Source organism: Strix uralensis, chromosome 3, assembly GCF_047716275.1.
Source record: "Strix uralensis isolate ZFMK-TIS-50842 chromosome 3, bStrUra1, whole genome shotgun sequence".
NCBI classification, from domain to species: Eukaryota; Metazoa; Chordata; class Aves; order Strigiformes; family Strigidae; genus Strix; species Strix uralensis.
The window spans coordinates 105,722,252-105,737,900 of record NC_133974.1 but is presented as its reverse complement, the minus strand read 5'-3'; the positions used below and the strand labels follow the sequence as shown (position 1 = coordinate 105,737,900).

Genomic DNA, 15,649 nt, shown 5'->3' with positions numbered 1-15,649 from the left:
CAAGCACAACTCAGTTGATTTCACTGGGGCTGAATCTGGCTCCATAGGTGAGATCTTGCTTATTTGACTAATACTTATTTTGTTGCCTATCTGCTCATTTATTTTAATGAAATTAATGCATTTTAATATTGCTTTAAGTGCATTCCAAAAATAGCAATTTGATTAACTAATTCACTTTCAAAAGTGTAACAATCACGACTAAAAATCTCCCTGTTAGCTGAGGTATGGAATAATTGCAAGTAGCATCTTGGGTAGCTATGCCATACCCTTCATCCTTTCAAACAAATTCCCCACATCAATCAGAAGAGCCTCAGTTAGAAATGAATGGTGAAATACAGTCCACAATCAAGCTGTACACAGTGCTTTTCAAGTCTACCAAAAAAATGTATCAGTAATGTACTCTGTACTCTGCTGAGACAGTACAGTTAAGACAGGTAAGAATTTAGCCTAAAAGCAGTTCAAAACAAGTCTAAAACAGAAACATGAAACAAACTTGTCTTTCTAGCCAAGCCAGAAAGCATCTTGAGTAGCTTGGGTTAAAAAAAAAAAAAAAAAAAAAAAAAAAAAGAGGCACTTTCAATTTCAGGCTCCTTAAAATGATGCTTGGACTGTACTATATTCCGAGAAGGATTTCTTTTTTCCCCAACTCTTTTGTCAGTTGCGATAGATGCTCTCACCATTTAAAATAAGGTGCTATTGAGAGCACCGAGTCCAGCAACAGAGAAGGCGTACACTAACTTCTCCCCTGACTTTTATCTCCTTATAAAAACTGGAATAGCAAAACCTGATTAATAACAATATTAAGGAAAGGCAATTTTCCCTTTTATTGTATTTAAATAAGGAAAATGAAAGTGTTAATGCTAATATTAAGGCTGAACAGAGGCAGTTGCAAAAAATAATTTAGTTGCAGCCCTGCTGCTGTGTCCCTTCATGAACTGCACTGCGCTAGTTACATGTGTATCCGCAATGTTGTAAGTTGTTATTAAAATAGGTGGTGCAAAACCCAAAAACACAGGAGTTAAACTTGACTTTGGGCGCTGCTGGGACGCTCTGTGGTCGCTGTGCAGGTGTTGTGGTGTTTCAGCAGTTTGGGATATTAACAGTGTCTAAGTAACAACTGCTCTCTAGCTAGAGAGGCACTTAAATCTGGACTACCATGGAGAGTTTCGTTTTAAGTGAGGCCTAGTTCTGGAAATGCTTTTGCACCGAGTTAAAGCCAACGTGTAAAAGGTCCCCGGAATTTAGCAGGACCGTTCACGTAGACTTAACAGGATTTGCCTTTTAAAAGTGCCCAGATCAAGGAAAGAAAATGCAGGTGGCTTGCCAGCCCCTACCATTACTCATAACACCGCTCACAGCGTGCACCGTGGTCACACCGACTTCGGTGCTGACTGCAGGCCTGAGCTCGCGCTCTGTTCTAACGTAAAACGTCCTGCTTTCAGAAATAGATGCTCCGCAACCCTAGCAGCAGAGGTAGGCAGCGATGGCCTGAACACCCGTGATTAAATCCTGCCAGGGTTCAGCGAGTCCTTCGCTCGCCCGAGCAGCGACGCCATTGTGCTCGCGTGCTGCCGCCCTGCCGCCCTCCGGCCCCGCAGCCCACGGGGCGCACCGGGGCACCCCGAATTTAACCCGCTGACAGAGGGCTCTGTGCGTCGGGGGCTCCCCCCCCTCCCCACCAGCCTTCCCTTGCAGAGGCTTGTAGGAGATTTTGGGGGCGCGGCGCCGGGCCTGCACGGCAGCAGCAGTGCGGCGGCTGCACCGCCAGCAGCGTTGCTCCTCGCCTACCTTCCTCTTGCGTTTCGGGTGGTTTCCTTTCCTTTTTTTCTAAAAAAATTTTTTTTTTCTTTTTTTGGTGGTGTCCCCCCTCCCTCCCCGCCCCCCCTGCCGCGGCTCGGCAAATGGCCTGCTGGCGGCTGGCGGCGTGTGCGTGCCCGTGTGTGTCCCCGCGTCCCCTGGGCGAGGTGTCCCGTCCGCCGCCGGAGGACTCGGCCGCGGCACCCCCTCCCCGCCCCCCGTTATCGGTAGTTGGTTTTGTCGGGTTTTTTTTTTGGTTGGGTTGTTTTGTTTTGGTTTGGTTTGTCTGTTTTTTCCAGGTGGGACTTGGCGGTGACCGGCGAGGCTCGCCTGGCACTGAATGTCACCCTGAAGGTAAAATGAAAGACAAAAAGATGAACGCATGCCTGCTCCCCCCGGCCGCGCCGCCGCCGCCGCTCCCCCGCGCCCGCCGGCGAGCGGCCGCCACCATCGCGGGGCGGCAGCCCCCGCCGCGCCCCGGATTTCCTGTCCCGGCTTTTTATTATTTCGCTTTTCTTAAAAAAAAAAAAAAAAATATAATGCCGCCGCCGCTGCACAAAAAAAAAAAAAAAAAAAAAAACCCGCATGCAAAGGAAACGTGCACGTACCCGGTAACGAGCCCAGGAAAAACCCGGCCGCTTCCCCCTTCTCCTGCCAAGTTATCATTGAGAAAACAGACAGGCGGCGTGACGTCCCGGGTCAGGCCGAGTGCGGACCGGCGCTACCAAGGCGGCAGGGAGGCCCGGGGCCGCCGCCGGGGCCGGGGCCGCGGGGCCCGGGGCCGCCGCCGCCCGCCCGGGGCCGCCGCCCGCCCGCCGGGCCGCGCCCGCCGCCGCCGCCGCCCCCCGCGCCCCCCGCCCCGCCGCCGCGGCGCCCCGCGGCCTGCCGCCCGCCGGCGGCTCCCCCCTCGCCGGCGGAGGTCGCGGGAGCCCAGTTAAAGGAGGCGTGTGTAAAGATTTTGCAATGTCCCTGCATGGTGTTGTAGACTTTCCTAGCAAAGAAACCGGCTTCGGCTTCTTTAAAATCCCCGACGACTCACCTGATTAACCTGCCTGCGGTTCTGAGCTGACCAGGTAAAGCGAGCCCCCCCCTCCCCACCCCGCACCTCTGCGAGCTGGCATTGCATCGGGGGCATGTTTTTGCTTGGAGACGAGACGCTGCCAGAAGCGCTTCCCACCCCCCCCCCTTCCCCCCCGCCCCCCCCTTCCACCTTCAGACCTTGCCAATTTGCACTTGCTCAGAGTCATTCCCCCCAAAAAATCAGCTTCGTAAAAAGCCGCACAGCAGCACCGGCCACCCGGGGTTTAGCCGTTCTCGCCTCTCGGACTATTATTTAAAATTATTGGCCCGAGGGGGGAAGGGAGAATGGTTTTTTTCCCGCTGACAGACCCTACCCCGGCAGGTTTTGTCCCCCCCGCGCGTTGCCCAGGGTCAGGAGTCCCGGGGAAGTGACGAGGCTTCAGCCAGCAAGAGTTTGGGGCCGGGGTCCCGGGGTGACTCTGGCGGTTGCGAGCTGGGAAGGGGGACCGGACTCTCAAAGCCTGTGCCGGGGCGCGTGTGACTGTCGCGACGGCTGCCCGTGCCGCCCACCCTCCCCCGGGGTGCCCTTTCGGGAGCCCCGAAGTGTCCCGGCTGCGGCTGCGGCGCGGCCCGGGCGGCGGCGGCGGGGCCCGCCCGCCCCGGCGGGGTGAGGCCGGCGGGGGGGCCCGTCCTCGTCCCCGTCCCTCCCCCGCCGCCCTCTCCTTCTTGAAACACTTCTGCCGGCGGCTGGGGGGAGCCGAGCAGGCCTGGGGGGAGCCCCGCACGCCGGGCGGGGGGCATCGCCGCCGCCGCCGCCGGGGGTTCCTGTCTCGCTGTCCCCGGCCGCGGGAGCGGCGGCGTGGCCGCGCCACGCGGGACGCGCCCGGCTCTGCCTGCGCCGGAGTCTGGGGACCCGCGGGCGGGCGCAGGGGGACACGGACACGCACACACAAAGGGAGCGGGGCCGCTCGCACCCACAATCAGGAGGGGCGAAGCAAAGTGTGGAAAGTCAGCGCGCCGCCGGCTCCTCCCGATACTTCACCCTCCCGGCTCCGGGCGGGGGGGGGGGGGGGGTTACAGAAGTGGTCGCGCGGGGGGATCCGAATGTGACCCGGCTGCGAGGAAACTGGTTTCCCACCCCCCCACCCCCCCCTTTTTTTTTTTTTTTTTTTTTCCTGGGCATTAATGCTACGAAGGGGCGAGTGGTCTGGAGGTATATTTTGAAGTGCTGCAGGGGAAGCGCTCTGAGTACTTGGTCTAGTTAATATGTTTCTCGTGATACCAAAGAAGAGAGGACTGCATTTAGGAGATGACTAAATAATGGGGGAGGCAAGTAAAAATGAGTAGAATATAAAGGAGAGGAAAATGAAGGTGAATGGTAGTGTGGGAAGGCAGGCACTAGGCAGCTTGGGTTTCTCTCCTGTAATTCCCTCCCGCCCCCCCCCCCCCCCCCAATCTTGTCATTTCATACTATTAAGGAGACTCTAACAGCAAACATAAGCCAACAGAAAAAACAGATGACCCCCGACACACTTCAGCCTATCATCATTTGTGGCCAGGAGGGAAATCTGAATGCCCTTTGCATAAAACCACCAAAGTTTGAAGCATTTGGTAGCCACCCTGTCTCAAATACAAAGCGTAAAACTTGCCTGATACATTTTGGTGTTACTTCCCTGTTTTATTTCAGAGGACAAAGTGCTCTGGTGTAGCATACCTACCGTTACTTTCAGAATGGGAGTAGTTTACAATATAACCTACATTAGATTATACGCGGTGCGTGCGTTGCATTTCCACTGAAAATAGCCAAAGACTTAGAATGACGAAACGACTCGTGCTTATGATCTTTGTTGTCTTGAGAGCATCAAGGTAGCCGTGGTTCTGTGCGCTAGGGAGGGGGGGGCTGTGGTGTGAGGGGTTTCACGTTCGTATGGGAATCTGGCAGGTCTCCTTTTAGAGGACTTTACAGTTTAAAATGTGCCAGGGGCAGGAGAAGGTAAACATGACATTCAGTGTGCTCATTATCAAAATAAGGAAAACAAATCGATTGCATTAACTCTGTGTGCAGTATCACAGCTATTCCACAGTATTTTGTCAGAAATTAAAAGGTTACCACTAGAGTACCATATCCCTATCTTGAGCCTGGCACCACTTATTACTGCAGCGGTATTTCAATATTAAGTGATCTTAGAGATATTTCATCTTTCATTTTGAATCCTGAATTTGAATCAGCATTAGGATGTCAGGGCTGCGAGATAAGGTATAACAAACTAAGTAGACAGCTGAAGGGCTCCTGGTGAAGGTGTTGCTGAGAAGGATATCTTGGGCCGTTCGCAGTAACCTTGTTTACAGGGACATTTCAATTGCAACCTGAATTTCAGCGAGAGGCTGCCTGGACCAATGCCTGCATGTCTGAAACCCATCACAAGTGTCTTTTGCACTCTAAACCCTCTCTTTGCCTTCCTTGCATACTCGCAAAAACTTTTGGGGAAGGTTAGGATGATTTTCTGATATGAAAATTAAGATGTTTTCCTAAGAGGAACGCTGCTCTTTGAACTCGTGTACATTAGCAACAAAGTATTCATGAGGTTTGATTTTTTTCTGGTTCTCTGATGTGTCAGGATCAGTAGTTACACCAGTCTTTTTAACTTCACGTACATGGCTTTGATTTATTATATTTAAGTCTCGGCGGTTTCGAACGTATTTTGCAGCACATGAAGTCGGTTCAAGTCAGAATGTGCAAAGATGCATATTGTAACAAGGAACAGTTTTGTAGTGATCTGCTAATTTTGTGTTTTCTTTTCCTAAAGCTGTTCCAGGAAAATCACGTGCATTTAGCGAGTGGGTGCTAAATGCCAGCAGCCACACTGATGAAGAAAGATGCTGTTGAAATACTTTGGAATAATAAATAGGATACGTAATGGTCAACCACAAGATAAAAATTTTACACAGTGTTTTTATGGCTCTAAATTGGCTGCATTGTAAACCAAGCTTACTATTCTATTAAGTCATCAGAGTTTTCAATTATTTAAGATTTCTAGTCAAGCTATCTAATGTAGTCTTCATCGTCCATATCAGAAAATTATACATAAGGTTGTAATCCCTTGTTGTTGGTATGTGAGGGCTTTGTTGTGGATGGGGGTTTAATTTTGACTTATCAGGACAAATATTACAAAGCACGCACACAGAAAAATCATATGGAAATGGCCCCGGTCCTACGAAATGAGGATAGTTACAGCACTGAAATGTAGCTAATACAATTTGAGATCCACTCACTAAGAAACCTTGACAGTATCTGCCTTGCAGGTACCGTGCATTTGGAAATACTATATCTCCATTTAAATGCAGATCTTCAGTTTTCTCCAGGGGGCAGTTGGCGAATCTTTCGATTGAACCACCAGTACTAGAAAAACTAACTGAAGATTTACCCATGAACAAGAGACCCTTTCAAGTCTGCCTTTTTGAAATAATGATTATAAAATTTCCTAATATTGTGATTTTATATCGATTTTGAATGCCTTTCAAAAGTCACAGGGAAGGAATAGTGTCTTTTACTCAAGGTAGGCCAATGTTTGCACACTTGTTTAGCAATCTTAAGAGAGATAACTGTTACAAATAAGTTCTTTGTTTTTACATGGGTATTGTGTTTGCATGTGAGTTTTGTCAAATGGACAGAGCAGTCTTGCTTTGATTTTGACCTAGATTCCTCCTGATTATTCCTATACAGCTAGTACCTGCTTATTTCCCACTGTGAAAATAGGAGAACAACTGTTGATGCTATCTAGCTGGGGCTACATGGGCAATAGGCACACATGTCCAGTTATCTCCCCTCCTCCTCCTCCAAGGCTTCATTAGTAACGGATAAAATAGCGCTGCAGTCCAAAGAGGGTGCAGGCCATTACTTGCTTTCCTGAGAATTTTCATTCTTTGAGGGTTTGATTCAAAGGAAGATGGAAAAAACCCCACAACTGGGTGGAATGAGTGAATTTGTTTCTGTTTCCAGATTTGGCACACAAATTTTGCACACTTGTAGGGATGAACAGGGCTATGTTTTATTTGAAACAAGTCTCAGATGCGGCTTACTTCATATTCGCTTGAAACTCAGTGCCAGTAGGTATCAGTCCTCCTTAGAGGGGCTTGTCCCATCCAGTCCAGTTTTCTATGTTGTTTGCCAGCCGTCTAGGTTGCGGTGTAACCCAAGGCATTAAAAGCCCAGGGCGTAGGGAACAGGAACTCCCTGTTTGGGGTGCAGGCAGCACAAACTACCTGGTGCAGGGGAGACAGAAGATCCTGACCTTCTCTACGCTGGGTGCCATCTGCTGCATGTGTTCCCGGCTGCTCCGGTCTACCCACCGGGGGCAAGGGTGCTGCCCAGGGACGCTGCCCTTGTCCCTGTGCCAGAGCCATGAGGTTGTGGAGATATCATCCGTATTATGCTCACCTGTTTAATGGCACATAACCCATCGGCCTCAATACCCTGGAGAAAACATGCACTTCAGCCTCTGCATAGAGTTCAAGGCAGATCTGCAAAGTCCAGCCTTACATGCACCAGCATTAATGGCAAAGCTCCCATTCAGCTTAATTGATATTCCTATAAACATCTGCAGGTTTCTGCTTCTAGTGGAAGCTACAGCTGGGTGGACTTCTTAAATTAATGTTTTGCATATTGAGGTTGAAAGGGAAGTCGAGCCTGATACATTAACTTATCATCTGTGCCATTCTCTTGACATCAGCTGGATTACTACAAGCATATATGACAAGGAGATTAGGTGCAAGATCTTCACACACGCATGCTTCTGTTAGCATGTTGATCAGTGGAGATGTTACTTCCCTGAAAACCCTGTTCTAAGTCAAGTCTAGGCAAGCACAAACCTGTGCATGCATATACAAGTTGAGCAGGGCCTATCCTTTATAATACAATTTTTTTCCTTTAATATCTGAGCAAGATCTCTTATTATAACTCAACCATTAGGGGAAAGAAAATGGAACTTTTCTCAAACAGCTTTTCTGTTGGGGAATCTAGTGGCAGTTGCTTTGAAGCATGTGTAATTGATTATCATACATTTATTTTAAAAAGGAGACATAACAAGGAATCTAACATGATGTTTTGGAATATATCTTCTCCCCACAATGTTCTTGAGGGAAATGTAAGGTTGCAGGCATCATTTCATGCCCTGTATGTTTTTGAACATAAATCAAAGAAATTGTTGGAGAGTTATAGATGTTCATAGCAACTGTAGCTATAATAAACACATGCAGTATATATTTTCCAAGCTATTTTGTATGGGTGAAAAGCTGAAGCTGGCATTTTGTACGAACAATTCAACTTCATCACTGAAAATTTATTTCCTAGTTAGGGTGGATTACCGGTGTAGCATGAAGTCGTACACCTTCGTTTAAGTTCATCTGGTTATGAAGCCTCAGTTAAAATTGGGAAAGAATTTAAATTGAATCTAGACACCTTGAATGAATTATTCCAAATGTCAAATTTATTGTGATGCCTCCATGGTGATATTTACATCTATATTATGACCTATATTGGTTTCAAAGTATGCCAGATACTTTAGAGAGCAAATAAAAGACAAGAACAGTGTGAAAACCAAACAGTTTTAATTGTACAGATAGCACAAAATGTGAGCGTAGTAAATACAACAGGAAAGAGAATCCTGAACAATCTGTTAGCGCAGAGCTGCTAATGGGACCAACACCTAGCTTAGGCATACAAATTTCTTGATGATTGTATTACTTTTGGGTTAAAGTCTTAATAGATGAAAAGGGACAAGTGACTTTTATGGAGGAATTCCAATGAGGAGAGCGTAGCCACTCAGTGTGTGAGGATGAGGAAGGTGTTCCATATGTTGATGAGGATGCAAATGCATTAAAACGCTGGAAAGGAAATCCAGTAGTGACAGTTAATATGTGTATGGATAGACTGGGGATAGGACATATTCAGGATCTGTGCAGAGATCAGACGCGTCTAGATGAACAGAGTTTCGGACTTAACATTTAAGAAAAATCCTGAGTGTCTGACTGAAACAGGTGGGATGTGTTTCTTGGAGTCTGGCCTTCCAGGTGCTTTCAGGTGTAGATCTCATTACTCTGTGTACTCCTATTGGGCTCGGAGATTGATGATTAAAACTGATACTGCTTATTGAAAATTTTGAGACTAGCTAAAAGGTATGACTTTTAAAAGTGTCACTGTGCTTCTGCTGGACTTGTTTTATTGCGGTTACTTTCAATCATTCCTCTTTTATTACAAGAGCCAGAAATCTCTTTTTAAAAGAGAGAGCTGATCTCTTATTACTTGACTCCCGGAAACAGGGTTTTAAAATATAAAACAAATATCCTGAGATTGATGCTAAAACTGAGAATTTGCTCTGTTTTACTTGTTTGTAGTATTAGCCTTAAATGACTTCCTCTTGGTGATGTCTCTACATTTTAAGACCGACATGAATTAAACAAGAAGCTGTCTAAATTGTTACAACTGGTGGACGTCGGGAAGGCAGGGCACGGCCCATCTAGGGCACCCAGTACTAGTTCAGACTTCAGAAGGCCAGGCAGTGGGGTTGGTTTCCAAGGGCCACCCTTTCCACTGAGGATGGGTGGAGGAGGGATGGAGACATACAGCTTCCGACATCCCGTAAGCTTGGGGTTGGCTTCCCCTTCTTCATTTCTTGCCTAGCTCTTGCTCCCCATCCTCTCTGAACATTTTTTGTGGTCTCTCCTTAGTAGCCAGGCTACTTTACCCTGTCCTCCAAAGCTTGGAAAATGGACTTTGAATTGTTACTATACTCCCTGCTGGATACAATGCTGTGAAAACAAAATTCAGTAAGAAAATCAGAAAGGAGAGAAAAGGAAAGACAGAGTGTCGCAGGTTGAGGTATAGCTGTGAAGACTGGAAGGAGAAAGATTTGGCAATTCCTGTGTGTCCCATGATCTGGATCCATATATACTTTTACAAAAGACTGGACCTGAAGGAGCTGTGTCCCTGGATCCGTATTGACCCAGCTGTGACAGATGGGACACGATTATAGAAGAGAGGCAAGGAGAAATGGAGTCTAACCTGGAGTGGACGTCCTCCAGCCTTGACAAGTGCCAGTTGGGCTGTGTGGGGTAGGCCTGTTGAATATGGTTGGATGACTGCTCTTGTGCTGCATTAAGAAGTCTCAGCCTTTTTGCACAGACACTTGGGTATTTAGAGGCTCTTGAGGAGGAATTCTTCATTCACTGAAATTCCTGCTTCCACAAGGATTTTTTTTTTACTTGTCTTAAATTAGTGCCTTGAGTTCCACCTGACAAAAAGAGCTTGTTTTTGTGCTGAATTTCTAAAAGAAAAAAACCCCTCGCCTGCCGTATTACAGTCAGAAGAGACCAGGTGGACAAGGGTTGCGAGTGAAGTATGTGGAGTCTGGGCAGCAGGCTGGGCACTGGAGCACAGAGAGCAGGCGGTCCAAGGTCACGGCCCTTCTTAGGGCACAGCTGGGAGCTGGACGCACAACCTCAGGTTGTAGTCCTTTACATTTCTCCGACATGCAATCCCTGTCTCGCAGCTTGAGCAACAGAGGCGCAGAAACTGTGCTTTTGCAACACACATTAAATGTGATGGTGCCAGTTTAGGCATGGAAAGGTGAGGTGATGTGTTGGAGGGGACGCAGCCCATCAGTGAGCCCAGCCTCGTAGCCAGAATTTCGATTCCCTGCCTTGCACTGTCTCTTGAGGGAGAAGAGCAAGATTCATCCTCCTGGTGCCACCACATGCTTTCATTTCTCTGGTGTGACATGGTCCGGGGGTGGACAAGATCCTTCTCCCAAAGGAGAGAGGCAAATTTGTGTGGAAGTGCATGTTGAATCAGCATGGTTACCCTGCTATAAATGGTGCCTACCTTTTATAAAAATTATTTTCAATGTTTTACTAATCAGATTTTGCTTGTTCTTGCTTTTTTAAATAGAAGGGAAGGTGAGGACGTGAACTATGAGTATCTCTGAAATTTGGGCCACAAACCCTTATACTTGTTTGTGCTTGTGAGTGTGTGCACGCGTGTGCAACGTGCTTACGCACACTAAGATGTTGTGTATGCACAGGATCTCAATTATATTGCTCTTTGAATCATAAAGCATGCTGTCTTGATGTACTGTCAGTTTTGGTTTCTGCCCTTTGGAATAAAGTTCAAAATATTAAAGAAATAACACGCAATATACGAGTAGCTAGAACAGTCATAGCGCCCGAGGGGAAAAGAGAGCGGTGAATAATCTGTTTTACAAATGCCTGGAAAAAACCCCCTTAACTCTGCCTAACCAAACTCTGCAATGGTACACTTTTAAAAGGAACTCTTCTAAATTTTGTTTCTGAGGTTTGCTGGTTATCCTGGAGAGAGAAGTAGGTCCTGTTTGGAAAGCAGCGTGCAAGCTTTATGGTCACGCTCTAACAGTGTGCCAGGGGAATGTATGGTCCCAGTTACTCTTTAGAGAATCACCGTGGGCTAAATGGTGAAACAACTAAATCCAAATTAATTATTGATAATTCTTTAACATCAAATGTGAGGATGTGTTTGGAGCATTGCTTCCCAGTTCAAGAGTTGAAATAGCGCTAGCAAATGTATTATTTCTAAATGTTGCTTTTCTGGTCTTGTTTGTTTACTTGGACAGCAGTAAGAACTAGAGAAGCTGATGCAGGTTCTGCCCACCCCTGGTTGGTTCTGAAGGCCTGAGGCAGGAGCTAAGGGGGTACTAACAGATATTTGGAGTCACACTGGGACTTTGGTCAGAATCTCAAACTTTGCTGAATTTGGGATGTTGCGCTCCATGCTTTTAGTCCAATGGGGACCGTGCTAAAAGGCTCTAGATAAGATATTAAATGAAGGAACCAGCCCCCTCCCACTCCCAAAATCTTTTGACTTGTCATCTGTATCAGAAAAAAAAGTGCTGAGAAGTGGGTGAGTGATGCAAGGCAGGCTCGGGATGAATTTAGGATAAACAGGATGCCTATTGCACTTAATTTAGCAATTCTAAGTCAGAAAATGCTTTTGAGTGCAGCTTACAGCTTCTCATCTGCAAATGCCACAATCAAGACAAAGCAAAATATATTGTGGCGAATTCTGCAGTTCACAGTCGTGACACAGTCAAACCTGCTATTATAGCGAGGGAGACTTCTGCTTGTATCACGACTGCCTAGGATGCAGGATTTCAGAGTGGCGTTAATAAAAATAATACAGTAAATATGCAGTTTCAAAAGTCCTGCAGGACATGCAGCAAACGCCGGTGATTCGAACTGGGTGAAGTTGTCAAAGGTTGCTTTGCTCTCCAGAGCCTGGCAGTAGCTCCACTGAAATGTGATGCCATTGGTTTTCAGCAAAGGTTTCTTTCTGCAGGGCTGCAAACAGAGATCAGCTGCTACTGTGTATACACAACTAGGGAGCAAATCAAGCAGCATATTTAAGCAGCCTTTTTAACCTGAGACTTTCCAAGATTTCTTCTTCACGCAGGAAGTTTCCTTTATATTGTCAGCTGTAGCACTTTGCTCATGTAATGAGATCAGAGCTAGGATCACTGCTGCACAGTAGAAAGACTTCCTTAAGACATTTGTCCTTGAAACTGCACCAAACTCTTGGAAGAACCCAGAACCTGTAAGTATGTATGATATAGGCAACAATAGCACGGTGCAAAGCTGCAATCAACCATTATACAATATCCGATTAGCAGGGCAGGAGGGATTTTTTTTTTTTTTTTGAATGTTATGTTACATTCATTTTCAATTTGTTCTAAGGAAACAAATCAATTCGGGCTTCTGATACAGTGACTTTGCAGTAGATGAGCTAGTAGTAATATGTTTGATTTAACTATTTGTTGCTCTCATGTAGCTTGTGGGACAATTATTGTAGCCATCAAACTATAGAGAACTTTTCTTATGTTTTTAGGCATTTTAAAGGATTTGGGGGTCCATCTTGCAAATAAGTTTTTGCTTTGCTTTTTGATTTTGGCAACCCCACCCTACGCCAAACTATAAATAACAGGGCAAACGGAATTAGTGCGTATTGTTCTTAGGTAGCAATAAAATATATTTGTTTGCAGGCTTAATTTTGTCATTAACAACGTTGCACTGTTTGAGGTGTTTTTTGTCTTAATTGAATTCTACTCAAGGCTGTCTATTTTGTGTTTTACTATCTTGTCTGTGTCTGTTTAAGTTACTTTGCCGGGACTGCAGTCTGGTTAAACCTGTATTTAAGCACTATTTATATTCCAAGCACATTTCTGGTAAAATAAGTGTTTGAGATTTTTTTTTTTTAAAGCCTTAAACAGTATAGTTTTATTAGCAGTGAGTGCCAGAGAAGGCACAACATGGATGAATGTCAGACATAGACCACATAACCTAAGTCTTCTGTGCACTAAGTCTGATCCGAACGTGTCCACTTTTGCGACTGCGACTAATAAAAGCCTTGAGCTCCCTTTCAATAAATTTTTCATACACAACGATACTTCTGTTTATCAGATTAATTTCTCCCAGGTTAGCCTGATTGATAGCTGGATTGTGGTTTCTTAAGAGCTTTCTCCATGAAACCCCACCGAAGAGCTGCATTCCATTTAACCAGTGAATGTAAAAACTGGTAACCATGGATTCAGCCACCACTAACTGTCGAGAGCAATGACTTGTTGTAAACAATACAAATGAGCCAGGATAGCAGAAGCAACCAGACATGAAATGATTTTAATAGAAATTACGGTAAAGGTCATGTGATACTGTATCGGCTTGAATTCAGTGTTAAAGGGAAAGTATTTCAGTTTTTCAGGTTTGATTTAAATTGCACATCTCCACTGGCTTCATGTTTGCGTAAGACCCCTGGAAGGGAAAATGAAGCAGTTCTTTGGAAATGCCTCTGCTTAATTGCATGTTGTGACTTAGGCCCTGATCCTGAAAATGTAGGAATAGCTTTAATCAGTGGGATTATTCATGTACTTAAAATTAAGTGTAAGTGTTTGCAGGATTGAGGCCTTTCTGGATAAGTTAGTAAGAAAAAAAAAATTGTATTCTGAGGAAATAATAACCTGTCACTAAAGATAAATAATGGAAATGCAAGTTTTACTACTGTTGTGTGGTTTGGTTGGAGATATTTGTTTGCGTGCTTTGGTAACATGAAAACAAGTTATATTTATCCCTTCGTTTTTAAATGTTATGACTTTCATTTCTCATCCACCATTCCTCAAATCCTCTTCCTAATTTATAGTCTCTTTTGGAGAACTGGTAAACCATAGTGTCAGCTATTATAATACAGCATGATGATAGGCACATGCAGATCGCATGAGCAGTCGTGTGTCCTATCTCAGGAATTTCCATCCCTACAAAATCTTTGCTGACTCCCAGCTGTCACATGGCTGTCACTCACAAATTCTGACCATAATCAAATCCTCCCCGGGCATGCGCTCACCAAACCCCTCTATGTACACGTAGACGCAGGCACCAATGCCCCTGCTTAAGCACTTTCTTCTCGTAAATGGGTCTCTTCCCCCAAGCCTGCTGCATTCCACTGATGTTTCTCCCTTAATTTGTTCCTGCGTGCTACTTTGTGCTTTGTAAGGAGGAACCTGGAATGGGAATAGTAGTCAGTAAGAAATGGAAACAAAAATAAGTTTGCACATTATTTAATATAACAGATCAAATCAGTGTGAATCTAAATTCGCAACTTTCATGGCCCCCTTAAACGTCTAAAAAAAATTTAACCCTTACTGTTCTGTGGACAGCACTGTCACCTTGCAGTACACTGACTTACCATTGTGTCTATTTTACTTGTCGTGACATTTATATTGTTTGGAAAACTTAGATTATAAGAGTCCTAGACTGGAAGTTTGGTTATTTCTGTATCTCTAGGTTATTTCTGTATTTCATAGATGTCACATACATCTATGTTGTTTTATCAGTAATTATGATTTATATATTTTACAACCAGAAGTATTTCAATTTCTCATCAGTCTGTTACAGCTGACCAGTCTCTGTCAAGCACAGGTCGCAACTAAAATGCATAGGTAGATACAGGACAAATCCTGCTTTCTCTATTCTTCTGAGCTGCCTTGCCAGACGGAGGGGCTGATTGCCTGTGTGAGTCGGGAAGGTAAAATTTAGCTTATACATAGATTAACAGCAGGCAAAAATAGACTGACTTCTTTTGAGAAGTAAAAGGAAAGCACTTAAACAGGAATATTTGAAAACAAATATGCCAAATTGCAAAACATTTTCTGTTGTTTGTCTGTGTCGGTGTTAAGCGTGTATTGGGGTACTCCTGTAAATCAGACCTATAAGTATATTAACACTTTACCAAAAGGGATGAGATGGCTGCACAGAAAAGATACCACCTTGGCTCTGCGTACATATCCTGGGATGAATCCAGAACTGAAAGTAAAATGCAGGTGAAAGCACAGTGAGGCTTGAGACCAATATCCAAGTAAATTGGGGAAACAGCACTGGCCTCCTTACCATGAGCTCATTATGAAGCATTAGTAATTCCTACACCGCTTGAAAACCAGGCGGGGGACGTTTGAATCATTGTGCCTGGCAGAAGAAACCAAGTTTCAGTCTGGAGAGATAATGCAGTGTTCAGGAAGGAAGGAGTGCACTGTGGTCCCAGGGACTTCACTGGCATCTTTACAATCTTTGACATACGTGCTTGTCTACTCTCCTGTATTTTGCATCAAATACTGATTTTGTAATGCAAAACTTGCAGGAGTTAGTGGGTGAGCTGCCAGAACTCTTTGCTCATCTGCAGGTAGGAACAACTGGGAGGCAAGTCCCCTTGTTTCTCTCTCAGTTTATAAAGTTCAAGTGCTGGTTGAAGGGCAACTGCAGGAGA

General features: G+C 45.3%; 1 protein-coding gene across 8 annotated transcripts in view; it reads left to right on the top strand.

The window, feature by feature from the left end:
• Window positions 1–15,649, top strand: part of ESRRG (estrogen related receptor gamma) — a 408,134-nt gene that overhangs the window by 17,828 nt on the left and 374,657 nt on the right. Inside the window, exon 1 of one of the 8 annotated variants that reach the window (XM_074863721.1) lies at window positions 2,730–2,870. The exons of 3 other annotated variants lie outside the window; for them this stretch is intronic. Coding sequence is in view for 2 of the 5 variants with exons in the window: in XM_074863713.1 (XP_074719814.1) it covers window positions 12,339–12,436 (98 nt within the window). In the remaining 3 variants the exon portion in view is untranslated. Of the gene's footprint in view, window positions 1–2,729; window positions 2,871–12,214; window positions 12,437–15,649 lie in introns of those variants that run through there. 4 more of the 8 variants (XM_074863722.1, XM_074863713.1, XM_074863714.1 and 1 more) reach the window with 4 other exon arrangements.